General features: G+C 27.8%; 3 protein-coding genes and 1 long non-coding RNA gene across 4 annotated transcripts; 2 read left to right on the forward strand and 2 right to left on the reverse strand.

Moving 5' to 3' along the window:
• Positions 1-1,365: 1,365 nt before the first annotated feature.
• LOC143432997 (uncharacterized) lies at positions 1,366-8,873 on the reverse strand. Its single transcript, XM_076910038.1, has 8 exons — positions 8,296-8,873; positions 7,589-8,111; positions 7,107-7,374; positions 6,819-7,016; positions 4,695-4,862; positions 4,389-4,581; positions 4,057-4,317; positions 1,366-1,641 (listed from the first exon to the last, which is right to left on the reverse strand). The coding sequence occupies exons 1-8, from the start codon at positions 8,416-8,418 to the stop codon at positions 1,408-1,410; spliced, it is 1,968 nt and encodes a 655-aa protein (XP_076766153.1). The 5' UTR covers positions 8,419-8,873; the 3' UTR covers positions 1,366-1,407.
• A 4,616-nt stretch (positions 8,874-13,489) lies between these two features.
• LOC143433262 (uncharacterized) lies at positions 13,490-14,133 on the forward strand. Its single transcript, XR_013103106.1, has 4 exons — positions 13,490-13,582; positions 13,693-13,883; positions 14,041-14,047; positions 14,095-14,133. It is a non-coding gene; the product is annotated as an uncharacterized LOC143433262 (long non-coding RNA).
• A 1,405-nt stretch (positions 14,134-15,538) lies between these two features.
• Positions 15,539-17,997, forward strand: LOC143432773 (L-selectin). The gene is made up of 4 exons (XM_076909664.1): positions 15,539-15,700; positions 17,089-17,268; positions 17,342-17,507; positions 17,775-17,997. The coding sequence occupies exons 1-4, from the start codon at positions 15,595-15,597 to the stop codon at positions 17,977-17,979; spliced, it is 657 nt and encodes a 218-aa protein (XP_076765779.1). The 5' UTR covers positions 15,539-15,594; the 3' UTR covers positions 17,980-17,997.
• Positions 17,998-19,734: 1,737 nt separating this feature from the next.
• On the reverse strand, positions 19,735-20,468 carry LOC143432899 (peptidyl-prolyl cis-trans isomerase NIMA-interacting 4). The gene is made up of 3 exons (XM_076909872.1): positions 20,342-20,468; positions 20,132-20,251; positions 19,735-20,002 (listed from the first exon to the last, which is right to left on the reverse strand). The coding sequence occupies exons 1-3, from the start codon at positions 20,435-20,437 to the stop codon at positions 19,844-19,846; spliced, it is 375 nt and encodes a 124-aa protein (XP_076765987.1). The 5' UTR covers positions 20,438-20,468; the 3' UTR covers positions 19,735-19,843.
• Positions 20,469-21,250: the final 782 nt, after the last annotated feature.

Genomic DNA, 21,250 nt, shown 5'->3' on the forward strand with positions numbered 1-21,250 from the left:
TTATGTAAAAGAAGACATTAATTTTGGTGTTCAGTATGTAAGAATGTACGTATTCATTAAAGTATTTGCTCTGAGTGATCATGAAACGAGTATAATCGATCATGCTTATGAGTGTGCATAGGAATAAATTGGTAACCATTCGGCATTCATTTTGAGCAAATGTTTATCTTGTAAATAACACTCTTGCAGTGACAAATAATCACACTTTCAAATAAATTTCTGTGTATATCTGTAAGAGAAAAAACACGACTTTTTGTTTCATTTTTATAATAAAATAAGCGATTAGGCAATGAATTCACTGATTTTAGAAAAATGTCTAGACTTTTCTTTGGTCATTCATTCAAAACTGGTTTCTTCAGCTTTTGCTTCGACGTAATGTATGATTCATTTCTGTCATTCAAATAAAAAATGAATAATAAAATTCAGTCCCAAGAATTATGGAGGAGTCATATGCGGAGTATCAGAAATGATCCACTAACAAACATGAAACGTATGTTCGGGATTATTATCTGATTAAAGATAATCTTCTGCCATATTCAATTTTCCAGTACTTGTGTTTAAGTTTTTTAAATATTTCGCTTCTTCCTCGTCATTAAGGCATCACATCGTCAAGCTGCTTGCTATCCCTAAACCTCTCCAAAACATCTTTGTCTTGACTTCGCTGACACCATCTGATTTGTTGATATGTGAATGCATTTCCATTATTCTCTACTGTTAGCACTATTTGCCTAGAAATTTGTTTGATTTCTTCAGATTCTCTCACTAAACCGACGCTAAGACAACCTTTCGCGATGTACTGATATCCTAAATCCTTTTCTAAACTTTCCTCGTCTCTTTCACATCACTTCCCTCATCACTTCCAGGTATAAATAAACAAAATTGTAATCTTAACTTGAATAAAATATGTTAATCGAATATATCAAAAATATGTTTAACGATATTCTAAATTTGTGCGTGGAAAGTTAATTAAATAAAAAGAATTATTCTAGCGTCAAATTTCATATTATATCATCTGTAAAATGATAATGTATATTAAGAAGGATTTATAATTGTCAGAATAGGAAAGACATTATCCCATCACAATGAAAATTTCGATTGATCAACTTTAGTTCCGTTTGCAAGAATAATAAACTTCTCAGCTCAGAACTAAGTTTCATTTATAATTATTTTAATCATTTCTTAATACTATTTCGACGAAACAAATTATTTAAACATTTTATTTGTATTACATTTTATATTTTGATAATAAAATTATAAATATAGATAATTAAAAACCAGAAAAGAATGTATTTATATCCTATAGTGCTTAAACAAATTTGTATATATATATATATATACAATATATATATATATATTCACTTAACATTGTTAGGATAACACAACTTCATTTTATTTATATTGTATTCATTATTCTCTATATGCAACATTAGAAATATTATAAAAGTTATATGATAAATTAGGTGGTAAAAAATTTTGCAGAGTTGCTGGCATTGCATTAAAATAAGTTGCATTCCTTTCTCGAAACACTGTATCTTGTACTGTACTGGATGCATCGGGTTGAAAATTTTGAACAGTACTAGTTGGAATAGTTTGTACAACAATTGGTTGCGTAGCAGATGTATGCGAAACAGTTTGTATTACCTATAGATATTTAAAGAATAAATACTATTTGAAAATCTATTACCTTTTAAGGAATTATTAAACTATAACTTAATTTAACTTAAATGTAAAGTAATACTTATACAAGTTATTCAACATTTTAATCAATGCAGTTAAATATCTTTAAACTAACTATATCGTAAATTATACCATTTTATAAATACAGCTCTAAAATTTATCACATATTTAATATCTTAAAATTATTTTTTGTATGTAAGCATAAAATATAAAGTTACATGATATTTCAATGTATAGCTTTTGTACATTCTGTTGTTGATATAACATTATTAATGAAATAACATGTATATTAACTTAATATTTGCATTTAAAATAATTATTTTCTCATATATACTATTTATTATTATACATATTTAACTGTGTTGATTAGAAACATAGATGTGAAACTTATTTCATAGATAAACTTGATATTTTCAAATAATAAGTTAATGGATAAGCAATATATTTGGTTTTAGTTTTATCTTAAATTTTATCAGTAACCGTGTGGATAGATGGCTATTTAAATCAGACTACGCTAAATAGCATTCATAAAAAAAAGTTTATTGCAAATTACCTGCATTAAAAGATATCTACTCTTTAGAAGGAGAACAAATAAAAATGAAGGTAGTATCACAAAAATCATTTGAGATACCTGGCTTTCAGAGAGAAAACATTTTATAAAAGAAGTGTAGTTGCATATCCTGAATTTGAAATTATCCATGTCTTTTTTACTTTTCACTTATACGTACATTGTCGTAAATTTTGCCCTGTACTTGTATTTATTAATATAATTTTTATTAGAAGTGCATAGTTTGTATCTGCAGAACTGATCGAAAGTTTGGTCTTCCTTCTTTGCCTAACCACTGAAAACCATATTACTACTTGCCTACACAAATCATTTCCCCAGAGTAGCTGCAATGTAGAACTTGTGAATCCTTCATGGATAAAGGTAAAATATTCTGTTTGATATAACATCTTATATTGTAGGCTCCTTTGTCTTTTGGTCTCTGTGTTAATATGATACTATTGCACAAGATCTGACAGAAGAGGCCAATAAAAAAAGAAATTTCTAAACGACAGCGCGTCCTTTACACGATTATAAAGCTCCCTACTGTGTCATAGTCTTTAACTTTCGACGTTTGATTTATTTAGTATGCGTCCTTAAAAAGATAGACTAAGATTGGATAGCAGGAAAGGAAAGTTTTGAACATAATATCACATGAGCCATAAAAGTAACTTCGCCACTATTCCAAATCACTTATCAAGATTGTTAAAATATTTATCTGATTTTTTGTGCTCAGTATTTGTTATTGTTCAATGTTGGTATTGTAAATTGTAAAAGACAATCATTTACATTAAAACAAGGACATAATTTTATAATCACTGTAAGATATAATAAACAAAAATTTCGTAAAAAACAATTAAATTTTATTCTCAACAAAAACTTACATTTAAAAATAATAATATATTATATACCATATGAGGAACTTCATTTTTTTCCATTTATATATATATATATATAATAATATAGTCAACAATAACCACCAGAAAAATAGCTACAAAGGCAATTATAATTGAATGTTGGTTTTCAATGATAATAATCTTGAAAAATAAACTAAAAGCAAATATATGAAAACATATTGAAATTCAAAACATATTGAATAACTTTGTTCAATCAATAATTTGAAGTAGAAGCGAAGCAATATTTTGAGATTTTATTTAAAAACTTTAAGGCGCTTAGGTTACACTTAACTTTCATTATCCGACAGAACTCATGTTCTATGTATACTACGTAATTTCTTTTTATTGGAACCATTCTAGGATAGGGGAAACTGATATTTAGAAAATCTTGATACAAATCTTGCTGTCATATATAATTTAGGACTATCTTAAATTCTTACTATACAAGCAAATAATATGAAAAGAGCTCGCGAAAAAATTTCCATACACATGGTTCCATATTTACAATATTCCAGATTCTCCATAAAAATCAATACGTCCCATCAAATTAAGAACCAAAATATAAGAAACATAGATAATTGGAATTTTCCCTGTAGCTATCTCCCTGGTCAGAATAAACGAATGAAGTTCTAATTTTGATCCAAGGGAACTTTGAACCTCTTTATCTGATTATACTCTTTATCGTATATTTACATAATTTAATTATGTAAAAAATTCATCATTGAAATAAGTTTCACATATGTATGTAACATTATATCCACAGGCGCATGCGTGTGAGTCATGCATACAACACACATACAGTTTTTCTTTTAGATCATTTATATTTTTTGTGATTGATGAAACATGTTTCTTTATATTGTATCTTGTAAAAAAAAAAATTGCTCAAATTATCTTGAACATTGCAAATATGATTAATTATATATATAAATAATTTCTTACATGAACTGTTGATGATTCCGTAGAGGATACAGAAAGAGAATGTTCTGAAGCATTTGAATGAACTATTTGTGATTGTTCTGATTGTTGCTCTTGCAATTGTTGTTGCGATTGTACTTGAGGCTGTGTTAAATGCTTTGTATGTGATGTGTTAATTCCATGTCTACGTTTCATATGCTTATTATAATTTGGCCAATTTGTAAAATGGTGTTGACACTCTAAACAACTATATGGGCGCTCACCAGTATGTTGCCTTCTATGTGTCTGAAAATGAGTGTCAAGAATATTATACCCCTTTTTCAAATAATATTACATAAGTTACTTATTTAACTTACAGTTAATATTCCTTTAAAGCGAAAACATTTACCACAAAATTCACATGTAAATGGCATTGCACCAGTATGTATTCTGTGGTGCTCCCTTAGTGTACCTTTTTCTCTAAAAGTTCGTCCACACACTGCACATTGATGTGGTTTTGCTCCTGTATGAACTGTTTCATGTTTTTTCAATTGCAATGGTGTTTTAAAACTGCAAATTATATTAAATATTTATTTATAATAAAATAATTAAGTAAAAAATTAGTTAAGTAAATATAATAAAATGTTAATTTAAATTACAAACTATTTTTTTAATGAACATACGCTTTTGAACATTGGGTACAACTGTATGGCTTATCTGCTGAGTGAGTTAAAAAATGAGCTTCTAAATTCCCTTTTTGAATAAAACTCTTACCACATTGATCACACGTAAAATTTCTAACACCAGAATGAATGCGTTTATGGGTGACCAAATTTGGCTTTGTTGAAAATCTGAAAAACTTCTTTCATTATTTGTATATTACTTATACATAACTAGTATATTATCCATCTGTATATTAGAGTACAAAACATTATAAAAAAAGTAATTGCAAAATTAATTCATTACCATATTCTTTAATCAAAATATGGAAGTATTTATACTGTATATTATGCAAGGTGTATTCTACAATATTAATTATCATTTCTCAAGCATTGTCAATAATTTGATGAAACACTACAGTCCTACATAACAATTTTTAGGTAATTTGTAGTACATAAATACCCAGCAAGTGAAAAGCTACCTTCAATTCAAATATTTTTAAAATAAATGATCGGAAATGCTTAAAAAATGATGATTAATGTTAGAATACATTCTTTATACATTAAAATTCACATCATGTAAATATTACACAAGTTAGTCTACATGAAATATAACAATCTTCTTAAAAATTATTGGGGATAGCTGCAAAACTTTTTTCTTTTATAAATTACCTCTTTCATAGACTAAAAAGAACACCACAGCAGATGGTGTAAACCTCTCTAGGGATAGCTCTGATTTTCTTGAATATGATAGTACATAGTTTTCAGCACTGTATGATAATTTACTTAAAAATAAACATTTATTTTTTATAGCAAGTAATTAAAAAAGTACACTTATAATTAATTTTTATGCAGCTAGTATTATGGGTATGTTAAAATTGGTTTTTACTACAATTTCTAAAACTTATATTTTATTTTAACATTTGCTTATTGTCTATTCATTTTTAAGTATTTATTCTTTACTACATGTTTTTGCATGGATTTATAATAATAGTTATGAAATGACAATATGTGTTTTTATAGCATTTTTTATACTATATTCTATATTGGAACCATTGAAAGATGGTGCATATTAATATAAGGATAAGAAACTGATGAAAGTTGTTACTTAACTTATTGTTTTCAGCACAGCATAGGAGCAATAGGGACTGCATCATTATCACCTCACAGAATCTCAATTCTTACATCTATTTCATTCTCTCAGAAGAGTCATGCCTATTTCCCTTGAATCAATTAGACCAGAATTGTTTGTAAAGTTCAGTAGAAGTGCTGGTTTAACTATGGTGATATCTAAATACTAGCATCCTCTTGCTCCTATGTCGATCTATGAAATTTGTGGCATGATATAGTTTCACAGGGCCCTAGGTGAGTTTGAATTTGAAGGCACATATTCAATATTAAATTTAGATACTCTGCATGAGAGAGGGTACATGTATTTGTGGGAATTTCTTACGCCCTTTCTTAGTATCTTCTCGCGTTCGTAACGCGAGTACGTACGTTATGTAAAGAACAATAAAAATTTCGATATATTATCGTTTGATATTTTCGTTTTGATAGAGTAATGAGTTTATAAAAGATTAATTTAAGGCCCTCCCTGTAAAATGAATTTGAATTTGATGAACTTTCAAACTTGATTTTTGTGAAAAAAAAGACTCAAACGAAAAATTTGTATCCTATTTTGTTTTCTTTTCCCTCATAACAAATCACTGTGTGCCTGTTTTATTACAAAAAAATGTGTTGACTGATTATCAAGTATAGTTGTTGAACTAGATAAGGCTAAGTAGGGATTGCAACTGATAAGAAAAACTGGGTGGAAGGTAGCTCACTCTTTATACTAGCAGAACTCCACCTTTCAATGGGCAGAGCATAATTTATACATTGGGTAGTTTGTTGTATACTCAGTAGTTAATATAACACTAGTGTCACTTATTAGTATAAATGTAAAACTCAGAAATAATGAGATGCACATGCATTATACTACTATCAGTGAGACGTGAATTATATACATGGTTTAATTTATAGTAGTGTAAAACTATCTTTATATTTGGTTTACTTAAAAACCTTTATTCTCTACTTCATGTTCTATCATCCTATATAAATGGGGAATAAATATGTATATATAAATGAAATTAATATATAAAGTAATACCTTTTATCACATTGATCACATGGAAATCTATTTTTCATAGTATCTGGTAAATGACACCGACTATGAATATATAAAGCACTTTGTTGTCTAAACGTTTTTCCACAAGTTGGACATACATGAGGACGCTCTTGACTATGAATTGCTTTGTGAGAATCTAATACTTTTTTATGTACAAATGACTTTCCACAATCCTCACAACTTTATAAGATACATTAAATAATAGTATTAAAAAATGACAATAAAACAAGCTAAACAGTAATTACATATAGATTAATAAATATATGGTACCTGAATTTTGTTTTGTTTTTATGTCGTTTAACATGAGTAACGAAACCATAATATTTGTCATACACTTTACAGCACAATACACACATGTATTTTGCTTGTTGATTGTGAACAGTTTCATGATGTTCTTCTAATTTTTCTAAACTAGGTAGCTTATCATTGCAGTCAGTACAAAGCCAGGGATACCTATCAAAATTTTCATCCCTTGCCCGTCCAAATTTTAATGCTTCTATTGTATGTGTTTCTATTATTTCTATGTCTGAATCAGAACCTATATTAAAAAACATAATCTAAATACAATTGTTGCAAAAAATTATTTGATATAACTAATAGCAACAAATGTTTTTTTTTAAGAATAATAAGTAAACGTTTATACTTTGCATTTTATTCTACATTTCTGACACTATTTTAGAACATGTGTGTATAGAGCTTAAAATATTTAAAAATTTCTGAAAGCGGTGAATATTTCTATAGATGTACTTTACCTGTCATATAATTATCTGGAATTTTAACATTATTTCTTACACCTATGGTATTACGTTCCTTTTTTAAATCAGCGTGTATGTACATTTCTGAATTCTCCATTTTCTGACTTTTCCGTTTTATTTTTTTTCTATTTTGTTTGAGTGATGTTTTTTTTAGTTGAATTTTACACTTTTTCTGTTTTATTATATCTTGTGTTTCTTCAGTCTCATACTTTTGGTGGTTATTATTCTTAGTTTCCTCGATAAAGTAATTTCTTGAAACATTAGATCTGTCATGAGTATAATTATTTGACAAACAACATTCAACAATTCCTTCTGTAGCTTCTTCTTTTGGAAATGTAAGTGATTTATCGATATGATTTTCATTTGATTCTAATGGTTGCGATTCAACCTTAGGATCTATAAGTAATTGTCTTAAGGATGCTTGGGCTTGATTTGTTTTCTCAAAAAATTCATTACACTGATTTAATAAAATACAACAATCTATACAAACTGTAAGTGGCAAACCATCATTTACTAATACCTGCAATCAGAATGTTAGTTAAAATATTATTATCAGGTATAATATAACTCTAAAATATATATTATTTCTTGAAATTTAAAAGAAATTATATTTTAACATATACAATGCAACAATAATGTTGTACTCATTATTTTTATTGAAAAACGCAATGGATAGAAATAATAAAATCAAGCTCTATATCTACCTGAATTTGTAAACATTTAGTAATTTTAGCTTCTATGGCTAATTTTTGTCCTTCTGCATCGTAAATTCCAATAAAATTTTCTTTGGTTTCGGCGCAGAGCCGGCAAAGTTCCGGCTCTGTCATGATTCACAGATAAAATTCACGAAGAATTGCCGTAATACAGTACATTCTCAAAAAAATAGTTTAAATACAATCACATCATTCCACATTTACATTGTAATATATGATAAATAGAAAATTGCCGTGGATGATAAAGGGTTGCGGACATATTGTTTCTTTGCACAAGAAACACGTAAACTATATTCCAATATACATGTAAACTTCGAAGATATTTGCCTGTTTCATTACATTCATGGATAACGATGACAAGCTCTTATGGTATAACCTAATCGATATAATAAAATTTCTATTGTATTATGTACGAATGAAGGTATACAATCGTCTCACAGCACTCGTTCAAAAAAGTATATTATACACCGCTGAACTTAGATCCTGTCAACCCCACTCCTGCGTTCCGAGGGACGCTATGAAACGCAGCATACCAATCTGTAATATCGAACTCTGTGACAATGATTGCAGTTTACCGGGTTATACGTACGTGCCGTGTTCTGTACTGTATCAATTTCATTTTATTCAAATTCATTTCTGATTTGCATTTTATCAAAACAGTTTCACATTAATAATAGTGCTAATGTAATAATACTGCTGATGAAAATATGATATTACGAAAAAAATGATTTTGGAATGTATTAGACTATTTATCGATCATATAAACAGTTCTCCTAAATATATTCAAGTTTTATTTCTTATCTCCTATGAAAAGATAAAGTAATCGTTTTTTATAGTATATGTATAATCGTAATAAGCGTATGTGTGCAAACAATTTCTCTGCAATAAAATAAAAAAAAGGCGATAAAAGAAAGATATTTTGATGTGTTTCTATGTTTTTCCTAACATTATCTATTATTTGTATTAGTCTTACTATCAACACATAGGATGTTAAAATTATAGATATTTTGTTAAATAAGGCATCAGAAATTCAAACAAACTCGTTAGTTCGAAGATTATTACATGCGCATACAGTGGTGTGTGACCAATGCTACAAAACTACGAATAACCGTATCATAGATGGGAGTGTTACTTTTCATAGTGTCACCCCAAATGTAGATCTGGTATTGACCAAATTCAAGTTTATCAAAGCAAAAGTTTCACTTATCGGTAGGTATAATTGAGTAACTCTTGGAAGTTATATCAAAACATGAATTGTATTAGTTTTCAAGTTTTCAATTCATGCAAATTTTAAGTAGGAACCAATATGGCGTCCTTCTAACCTGTAAAATACACTAGTGACACTTGGTTTTATGTACACATAACTTTTAAATCTGGACTTCTAAATTCAGATTTGTATTTTTAAATTCAGTTCGTCCTAAATTGTAAGATGATAAAAAAAGTCAATTTTTAGTGCCTCTAAAAAACTGTAGACCAGTATGAACCAGTATTATTGAGATATATTAACTAAACACGAACAAATAAATTAGCTACAAGTGGATTTTGTAATAGAATTGTTCACATTTTATTTAATAGCAATAGTTCCTATACTATTTGCATTTAATAAATAAGTTCGTCTATCAATAATTACCAAATTTCATTGTTAAAGTACTTCTATGCAATATATTTCATTTACTTTTTACTAAATTTTAGCTAAAAGATGGTTGCTATAAATCATGTAATCAACATTGAAAATTATTAAAAATTATTTAGTGAAAGCATCCAGAGATGTTTTACGTATATATCTAAAACAATTAGTAGACAATATTCATTTACTTAACAACTATCGAAATTGTCATATGTAATCATTTATTTATCCTTTACTAAGACATTTATAGTCGGATTTATCTTTTTTAAAGCCATGTTGATGTTCGTTTAAGTTATCATAATCCAGTATTATTTTCTCTAACAATTTCTTAATTATTTGTCTAAGTTTCTTCATTCGTTTGTTACTTCAATTTTTTCATTAAAAAATAAGTTTGGTAGTTTTTTACTTATTTGAAAAAAATGTATCCTTTTTAAGTAACTCGCTCAAAATCTTCCTCTTGACATTAATCTTAGGTAGGACCAGCATTTTAATTATCCCTCTTAACACTATCATTATTTCCTTTTGTATTGAGAAATTATACGAAAATTATCTTATATCACTTGTATGAAAATTTATTTTGATAAGAGTTACATAAAGATATAATATATGTAATTAATTTTAGAAAAAAGAGAAATAGATAAGTAAATAATATAAATATAAGAATCAGTACAGATAAATTAAATAGAGTTATAACAAAGTAAATATTATACAGTACATAACTCAAGTAAACAAAACATATAAAAGTATAACATAGTAATTCAAATGTAAATAAGAAAAAATAAAGCAGTAACACAAATAAAATACAATATAATGCATAAATATGATATTTTAAAATACATATTTAATAGAAACCTGTAATGTTATTTAGGTAGGCTACAATAGATAGATCTTAATACCTATTATAGTTTATATACATCCAAATAGGATAGTTAACGCATATCTGGTAATGTAAGAATATGCCACCATAATGTGTATACATATATATGGGTATGTACTACATTCATACAAAATTGTCCTGTTGTAGATAAAATATAGGAATTGTTATATTGTATCATTTTTTGAGTTTTTAAATATATTTTTCACTTCTTATACTTGACTTATTGTAGATAAAGAAAAAAATGCTCTATCTAATGTATAGACTTGAATTTTTGCGTCTCGTGTGATATAAACGCAGCCGAACAATAAGAAATGATATTAGTAGATAACGCTATTTCTTATTGGATAATCGCCGATTTATGCTTGTGTTGTGTCATACACACGTCAGACTGTCTGTACCTGCACATCAATGAGATATTTATTGAAAAATTAATTATATCGATAGAAAAGAGTTATGTTTACAAATGTACAACTTGAGGTATTTAGGACAGGTTAACTGAAGATTTTCTTAATATAGTAGCATACAGCGGTCAATTATTTTTTAAAATACGTTTGAAATTGTTTTTTGTAATACGTTTTTAAAAGTGTGCAATGATCTGTGATAAAAGAATATCAGTTATCATTTTGAATACTTAAATATTATCATAATGTTATTAAAAATATACATCACGTAAATGTCACCACGAAAACATTTGTTACAGAATGTAAACATTTCGACAAAATTTTCGAAAATGTCTGTTCTCCGATTTAGGTTACATTTTAAAAATAAAAATAAAAATAAAAATTTCATCCTTTTAAATAAGAACAACTTTTAGGAGAAAAGATTTATAGGCAATTCAACAATTGAGATACATTTATTTATTTTTTCTATTCCACGTAGAGATGATTATGTTTTTTATGTTATTTTATTATACTTTTATTGATATTTATTCTTTTTGCGACATAAATTATTCTTTTCTTATGTTTTGTACCCCATTTGTCACTTGGAAATAATTGTATTTGTCTGAACCACTTAATTGTTCTTTGATGAACACTCGGTCTTTTACCAGAACAAATGAACTTATGCGATCTAATATTGTAAAGATAGTTGAAAAACATATGTACTCTACTAGTCATTATTAACTAAAGTAACCGCAAGCAATGTAAACAATATTTAATATAAACATCGTGCATCATGACACACAGCAACATTACAACATTACTCGTCCATATATATAAGAAAAATTTAAAAAATATTTCAAAATTTTCTTAACGCTTGAATGGCTAAGAATTCCTTTTCGAAAAATTATTTTTACCTGAAAAAAATCTTGTTTACAAAATTGAACCTAAATAGGAATGCAAATGTTTTCGAAAAATTGTAAAAAATTGTGAAAAAGTGTAATCCTTATCTCGAACAGAAAACGAAAAATAAAAATTTACTAATTTTCTCTAAACTAGCGTGTTCTTTTCGCTCAAAGTCACTTGAAGATCAAGCGTTGCATGTCGTTAAATTTTCTTTGATGTATATTATAATGTCACACAATTAGAAATTATATGAGGAATGGTTGATGACCTTGAAAATTCGAGAAAAATCATAATTAGAAAAAAAATCACAAATTGCTACAATCATCATCCTGAGCCAAACAACCTTTTCCTAGCACAATTTTTTGTATCAGCAAATGCAACGTAGATACTAAAGAACGTAAGATGAATAAAGCACCGTATACGTATGTTACTTATGGACATACTAGTAAAAGTCCATAAAACTAATTTTATTTAATTCTTTAATATGTACGTAATCAAAATCACGTTCGTCCGATCAATACACTATGTTTTTGGGGTTTCGAGGTCACCTACATCGCCTTTTAAAATTATTTTCTAACGGTACCTATAATGCCCCTCTTTATCGAGATAATAGCATTTAAAAAATATTAGTTTCGAAAACAGTAAATGAACAATGAAATTTTCTTTGTTTCTATTCGGGTAATTATTTGGAAACTTACAGGCGTACAGTTAGTAAATAATTAATCCATACTTGCGCCATTAAAGTATTTGCCCATGTTTGCTGTAGTTACAGAACCGAATGCGTCGTTATAGAAAAACTTAAAATTTAAAAGGAGGGAACAGTTTTGTAAAATGTTAAATAAACTATCTAGAAATGATGTATTTTTTTATTATTTAGATCGTAGTATAATCATTATATTACAGGAAAGTGACCAGATCATTATATTCTAGAAAACTTTTAAATTCCAAATATTTTTAGAGATTGATATAAAATTACGTATTTTAAAAATAATGATATCAACTTATTAAAATAAAAATGGAATATTTAATATAGCATTGTACAATAACGTATATTCATTATAACAACATATTTATAATTTATAACAACATATATATGTTAATTCACACATATTTATATAATACATAATTGTTTAAATTTAATTAGAGACTTAGTATAAAGTTTACTTACTTTTATTCATTCAAACTATGAATAAAATGTGTAAGTAATTCTATTAACGTTACAGGTAAACGGTAACATATTTGTAACATTTACTCAAGATAATTGAAGTTAACTCTGCCTTTTAATTCATTTACAGGAAACATGATAACAGAGTACAAATTATATAGAAGTAAGTGGTGCATATAATAGTATATGGAAACGTTATAAAGTTTAAACTTTGTTCATTTTATTATTAACTGTTCATTTTTGTACCTGGAGTAGGATATGGACAGAAGAATTTTAATGAATTGTTTGAGAATGATTATTATGTTTGCAAACGGACGTGTATGTGGGTGCGTATTTTTGAATGCGTCTATATAGAAATCATTTTATATATAAATTAATATATATGTAGTTTGAGATTATAAACAATATTACCTATTATTTTAAATATTTATACTAGATGAAGAAGTATACACAAAATTGTCTCAACATTTCTCGAAAATGCCTGAACAATCGTAAAAGTATTGACTCCAATGTCCCCATTGCATGTATATATATAGGAATGCTTCTTAAGAAAGTATCGCAGTTCTTCAAAGAACGTCTTCAGGTGAGCACCTTTAATTCAATACAACGAAATAAATTGATCTTCTGGTTTAACTATATTCCTTTATAGAAAAGGATCTTAAGAGACATTAGTAAATTAATTTATATTATGCATTTTTTACAAAATAAACTTTAAGTTTTAGACACTTTTATTTTCTTACTGCTTAAATTTATGTCAATTATACTATTTATTATATAAATATAGGTGTAGAGTCCAGATTTTTATAATTTTTAAAATATTTTAATCGTATTGTTACAGAAATTATATTTGAGAGTTTCTGTTTTAATTACTACTTAAAAATAAAGTACTATTTTCCTTAGGTTCTGAGAAGGGAGGGTGATCAAATCTTTCTACAGGAATAAATACAGAGTAGGTAAATAATAGTCAATGGCAACAATAGGTGACTAGTTTCTTCGTAGGAGAAAGAATTCCGTAATATTCCACGCCTCAAACGGACCTGCGATACTTTGTAAAAGAAATTTGGAAATTGAGGACACTGAAGAAAGTGGGTACAGCATTGACTATTGACAGATAACTAACAAACATTTTTACCGGCATAAAGGGTAAAAAACGAAGAAGAAAAAAACTTCACGACATAATGCAGTGCACATGTTGTAGAATATCATAAACAGTATTTCATACCCGTGTATGACATTGGCATACATTAAGAGTAACAACTTTACCAAGTGACAACATTTTTTATTAAACTACACTTTATGATCTTAAAAGTGTTTTTTATATACAATAAATTTCATCTAATTTCTGGATTGTCTATGGCAGTCATTATTGTACTGTAATAATCGCCATTTTCAATGGGCATTCATGATATGCACGGATTTTTTTGTGAATAATCTTGAATATATGGGAACCCCTGGGAATTACTAGTGCATATAAGTTTCTCTGTTGAAAAAAGTATTAATTCTTTCTACTCTAAAAACCTGTAAAACAGGATTAAATGTCGTTTTCTCATATATTTTCAGCGACAAGACAGGTTTAATGTCTATTTTACGATTTCCTTTACAAAGTATCGTAGAATCATTCGTTACACTGGCGAGCACAAGATTTTTGTCTATGCTGAATACCACGTACAAAAATATTATTCTGCAAATTCTTTGATATTAGTGACAATTATTGTTTGTACTCGGCTAAATTACACAAATCATAACACACATAAGATTTGAAAAGCTTTCGCATACCGCAGTTTAACCGAGGTTTAGGTCACTTTTTATTACAATATTTTCATTTACAAGTTTTAATATTACGTGATATTAGTAATATTGATGTCGATGAACTTTAACTCTTTGATGAATAACAAAATTATATTTATATTATACTGTTATATTAAAATTTTCAACACAATATTATAATATAATTATAATCTTATCTTCAAAAATTTGTTTAAATTAAAAAAATTTTTTCTTGTAAATACAATGTAATCGTGGTATTTGTTTATTTATACTATAAATGATAATTTAATAGTAGATACAATTTTTCATTCGAGGCTTTAGTTTTGAGAGTACCGAGTTTTAAAATTTGACAAATACTTTGTCTAAATGGTAAATGAATCTAATATCGAGGGTGTAATTTAGAAAACTTATTCCACATTAAAAACGACTTGAAAATGGTTAGTGCCTTTTCTTTCTGAAAAAATTTCGGAATTGATTAAATAAGTAAATTAAATTTCCAACACGAATATATATAAACATATTCGTTCATATAATTACTGGCTATAATGTTATTAAAATTTTAGCTAAAAAAATGACACGACTTTTAATCCTTGGCACCCTGATTGCTTTATCGACGGCTCAATTTCAACCTACTGGAAGAATTTTAGAACCACCAGTTCCGGCGCTTTGTGCTCAAAGTAAGTATAATAATTTTTTGTTATTATAACAGACAATTTTATTATGCTTACGATTTTCCATATATCATTAACAGAATATCTTCCTTATTATATCATTTATAGATGTGATTGATTCTGACAAAAAAAGAGTAGATACAGTAAAAGTAGAAAACGATCTTTCTCTTAGAACTGACATTATTACTACATTTAATGTAATTAGCCTTAGTAACATTCTTTCCTCTTTCTCCTGATTGTTGTGTTGTCTACGAAATGTACTTTCATTATACTACAATCGAACATTCTTCTCGACATTCGTGAAAGTGGCTTGTACAATTAAGATTCATTGAAGGAATCTTACATTTAAACCGTGACTGTAATATTCAAAATAACAGCTGCCACCGATGTAACTTTCTCTTGAAAAAAAAAGTAATGTTATTGTTACGAATAAGGATTGAACTTACAAATTTCGAAATATTAAAACATTTCAGTAAATGCAAAATATGAAAAATGCAATCCCATTATAATTACTAAGGTGTAATACTATAAAATTACATAGTTAATTAATCGTAAAATTGATTATAAAATAGATTTAACTAGAACACACTTTTTATGAAAGCAGTAAGTATATTATATTATTGAATATTTTAATTAATTTAAATCTGCTCTAACAAATTTTCAGAACACTTGCTAGAAACTTGATCGACAGAATGAGTGTAGATTTAATACAGAATATTTCATTTCGTATCATGCCGGTAGATCCTACTCTTATTCAGAACACAAGCTTATTAATGTAAATCATCAAAATTTACACAATTTATTAAAATTTTCGGTTTATTAAGATTTCTGGACGATCGAAATAAAAATAAAGAAATGGGAAGAGGAGGTGGAGGATGGAATCAACAAATTCAAAGCTTTATCTTTACGTATTGCCCAGTTAATGCTACTCGTATTTTTATTTAACTTATAAATATCCTATAAATATGCCAGACACTTAATTCTTAATAGTTGATGACGACAACTTTTACAGCGCAAACTATTATTAGTAATATCTGGATAGATAGCATTCAATATGTTGAAAACATGCACAGCTTTTAGTGTATCATACCGAAAGTTTTTTATCAATATCTCAAAAAGTAATACAAATATCCGAAGTTGAAATTTTTAATCTAAACCCCACCGCTTCTCTTTTGTCACTTTTCCAAATTTTACATCGGTCAGCAACCAGAGTTTTTCGGAACTGCGGGCGATAAAATTTTGAATTTATATATCACTCTCTTTCTCACGCCACCTTTCAAATTTTATGTTGGCCGACTATCATCGCTTCAATTCGGAAGAACGTAATATTAATTTTTACAATTAAATTATTATAATATTAAAAATTAAAAATTGAATAACTTGTAATGTTTTAGGAACTATTCATGAACGTTTTAATAACAAAGGTTATTACTATTCGTGGGCTGACCCAAGAACAAGCGGACAAGAACTTGATTGGTTAGCAGGCAGAAATTTTTGTAGACAAAGATGTATGGATCTTGTTTCCCTGGAAACTTCTGCAGAGAATGAATTTATTAAAAGCCGCATTGTTCAAAGTATTACGAAATTCGACTGTATAAATTATAAAAACATAGACATAAAATAAAGTATAATGAAGTATATTTTTAGATAATGTGAAATATATTTGGACATCTGGTCGTCTTTGCGATTTCAAAGGATGTGATAGACCTGACCTTCAACCTCTTCATATTAATGGTTGGTTCTGGACTGCAGAATTACAAAAACTTGCACCAACAACTGATCGTTCTCAGAATGATTGGTCTGAAAGTGGAGGGTAAATATACACATCTCTTTTTCTATTACCAATATATTAAAATAAGTATAAAATAATTACAAATTTTTACAGCTAAGAATATTATGTTTATCTTATATTTTTGTACTTTGAAACCTATTAAAGTTGATCATCATACTAAAAGTAACTAATGCTAATTTTAGTACTTATTAGTATTTTGTTTATAGCAAATGTCAGGATATTTATTTTCAGAATACAATTTACATTATTCATTAATTATTTATTTACTCAAAACAATTTTATTTTCAGCATTGGAAAACCACAACCTGATAATCGTGAAGCTATACAACAAGGAGGTGCTCCAGAAAATTGTTTAGCTGTACTGAATCAATTTTATAATGATGGGGTAAATTGGCATGATGTTGCTTGTCACCATAAGAAACCATGGGTGTGCGAAGATAACGAATCTTTATTAAGATATGTTCGTTTTTCCAATCCTCTTATTCGAACTTAAACAAAACATATAGACATAATTATTATACTCTTATTATATAAATTATAATTATATTTATTTGATTCTTTTTATATGAGTTCATATACTTTTATATATATATATATATTTATTGATAATACTATAGTAGTATTTTAGACAGCACAGTTATTTTATAAAGATTCTAGAAGTACCTGCTTTCGAGGCCATCGAGATGTCCGAAAAACGTATGTTAATGTCATACAAATATCTTACATTAAAATATCTGGAGACATTTTATTTTGTCGTACTCTAGTTATGAATCGAATTTTAAAAGACGTTCTATAAACGTCTATACGATATCGTAATGTTATTGTAGCTTAAATTCTTTTATTTTGTAATTCATATGTATTACTTTTAGTATTTAGGTTTATTTCAAAAGTGATGGACTTGGAATGGCTCATATCAAACATTATGTCTTCTGAATATTCTATGCCGTTTTTATAATATGTATAACTGAACGTTATCTGAAAGTGAATTAAATTATCCTAAATCTGTGCGGGAAGCGACCGTCGCCAACGTTTCGTGTACAGAACGATCACGGCTAATGAGAACTTATATGACAACCCTCATATGTGACAACGTTTACATAACAAGCACGTAATAATTAATTTAGGCCAAGAAGATGAAGATCTTTTTCTGGTGCAACTATGATTATGATCTAACATTGATTATGTCTTAGCCTTTTTTCTTGGTACAAATATAGCTACAACTTAATATACAGTGGTTATCTGCTTTCTCTCGCTTCTCCAAGTGGATGAGAAGTAATTTTTACTTTAAAAATAGTACCCAATAATTCGCCTTAAGTGAGGAACATAATGGATATTGAGATATGGTGGTTTGTCATTAGTGTACTCTATGACAGATTCCGTCGCAATTCTAGCAGAGATTGCTCTGATAAACCTCAGCAATATACATCTGCTGAATATGTTTAATTTTCAGACACTGATAATATTGCTGTGGGTGGGTCCTAAAAGATCTTGACCTCGGTTGAGGTCCAGTCTAGCAATAGCAATGGTCATTGCGTGTAATGTTTATTAAGGTTCAAGTGGAAAGATCAAATATTTCCATTCTTAATATTTCTCTCATTTATAGTCACTTATTTCAAAAATTTTCATCTTATATTCACATACCTGAAGAAGTCAAATAGTAAAGGCCTTTAGTTGCTTTGGTATCTTGCTCAAGCTTAGAAACCGTGAGCAGAAATTCCGTACTTCTAAGATGTGCTTCCTCAATTTCTATCTCTGCTAATTTTACTTTTTGCATAATAAAAGTTTTACTTTAGGGTAGGTATATGAATTCTCAAACAGCAAGCTTGACTGCTATTATTCTAGTGATCTTTTGCAGCCTTGATTTCTTTGAAAGCCTTAATTTATAGGTATCGTAACTTCCTTCTTGCTTGCTCTGTTCAATTGAACTTAGGGTTAAAGTTAAGAATCCAGCTCCTTACTCCACGTACATATTACTTACCATTCATTTTTTATAAAAATGTTGTATTCGTCGTTTTGCAGTAGTCTACTACTTGAGCAACAAATAATTAGTTACTAATAATAATAAATATATAAGTTATAAAATAATGGTTAAATTCGTTTCTTTACTATTTACAAATATATTGAAAAATTCAATATAAATTTTGTCCAATACTGATTCAGTGCTCTTATCTTTTTGTCTATAGTATATATGAGGAAAGGCGTTATAAGTTATAAATATAAATGAAAAGGAAATATATAATGTCCTGTATAAATATTTAATATTTACTTAGCATATGTTAATTGTTTTGTAACAATAAAAATTACTTAAGTTAACTTTATAAAGTTTAATTATACATATATCATTATTTATAGATTATTTACTTTTTACCTTCTACCATTATAATATGATAACCAAATTTTGTTTTAACTGGTGGGTCTGTATAAATTGGAGAACTAAGGGAAGAGACGGGTAATGCAAATGCAGCTTCCTGAAACGGACCAACCATAGATCCTCTAGTCATCCATCCAAGATCACCCTAAAACATTAAATATTTGTTATACTTTTCAAAGATAACACTTCAGGTAACTTTTCAAAGAAAATATTATGCAAATATATAATAGGTTAAAAAACTAATATTTAATACAATTATAAAAAATTAAATTACCCCAGATCTTGCTTTATCCTCGCTATATGTGGCAGCAATTTCATTAAATTTTCCTCCAGCCTTTAGTTTTTCTAAAGCTTCCAAAATTTTTGATTGTTTTTCACATAGTATATGTCTAACCTTTATATGAAAATGATGAAAACAAAATTAGGAGATAATTTCTATATTACTCTGTAATGTAAATGATTATTAAAAATACAACTCACATACTTTCACAGCATTTCCACCCTTCTTTTCTTCTTTCGCACTGCCACCTTCTTTAGATTTGTTTCCTTTTGAAGCATTTGTACTTTTCTTTGGTGGCATGTTTTAAATTAATAAATACAATTTAGCTTGAATATGTTTATTTCGAACAAATAGAATGAAATGCACTTAGAAAAAGATTACCGAGAATGACATCAACGACAAATATTATAATTCACAAGGGACGTAGTTGAACTAAAAAATTCTGATTTGAATTAAATTTCATGAGTATACAGAACATATTAAAATGTTCATGAAAGATTGTTTTCATTTCTTTAAATATATTAAGTTAAATTTTGTCAATTTTATAACACACTAGAAACACACGTTAGCGATTTTCCAATGAAAAGTGACTCTTTCTAGGACCATCTTTTTTTAATGGTTGGCCATGTTTGTGTTAGTGCCAAACACAATCGGTTAAAACACAATAATCTACATTGTAAAATATAATACTTTTATTTCCTCCATTCCTGTTTTCCAAGACTCCACTCTACAAAAAACAACATTCTCACTTGTATAAAAAAAATGATAAGTATAGTGCATATTCTAATAGCATGCATATCATAGTAACTCGTTTTATAGATAGGCATGCCGCTTTTCAGAGCGTTTGTTAGAAGGTAAGATTGATATACTATAGACAAAATATTGTAATCAATCACGTATTTTTTAGGATAACACGTGATTTTCAGACGAAAATTTAATATTTGTGTATTCTATAGTTTAGACGAAATATGTTACGTACATATTATATATTAGTCGTATCACAATTGTTATGTAAATACCTATCTTTTTCCTTGGATAATTAATACGGATTTAAAAATTGTAACAGGCAAAGTTCGTTTTTTATTTGTGTACTAATTTTATGAACACCAAACA

This window comes from Xylocopa sonorina, chromosome 2 (assembly GCF_050948175.1).
Source record: "Xylocopa sonorina isolate GNS202 chromosome 2, iyXylSono1_principal, whole genome shotgun sequence".
Classification (NCBI taxonomy): domain Eukaryota; kingdom Metazoa; phylum Arthropoda; class Insecta; order Hymenoptera; family Apidae; genus Xylocopa; species Xylocopa sonorina.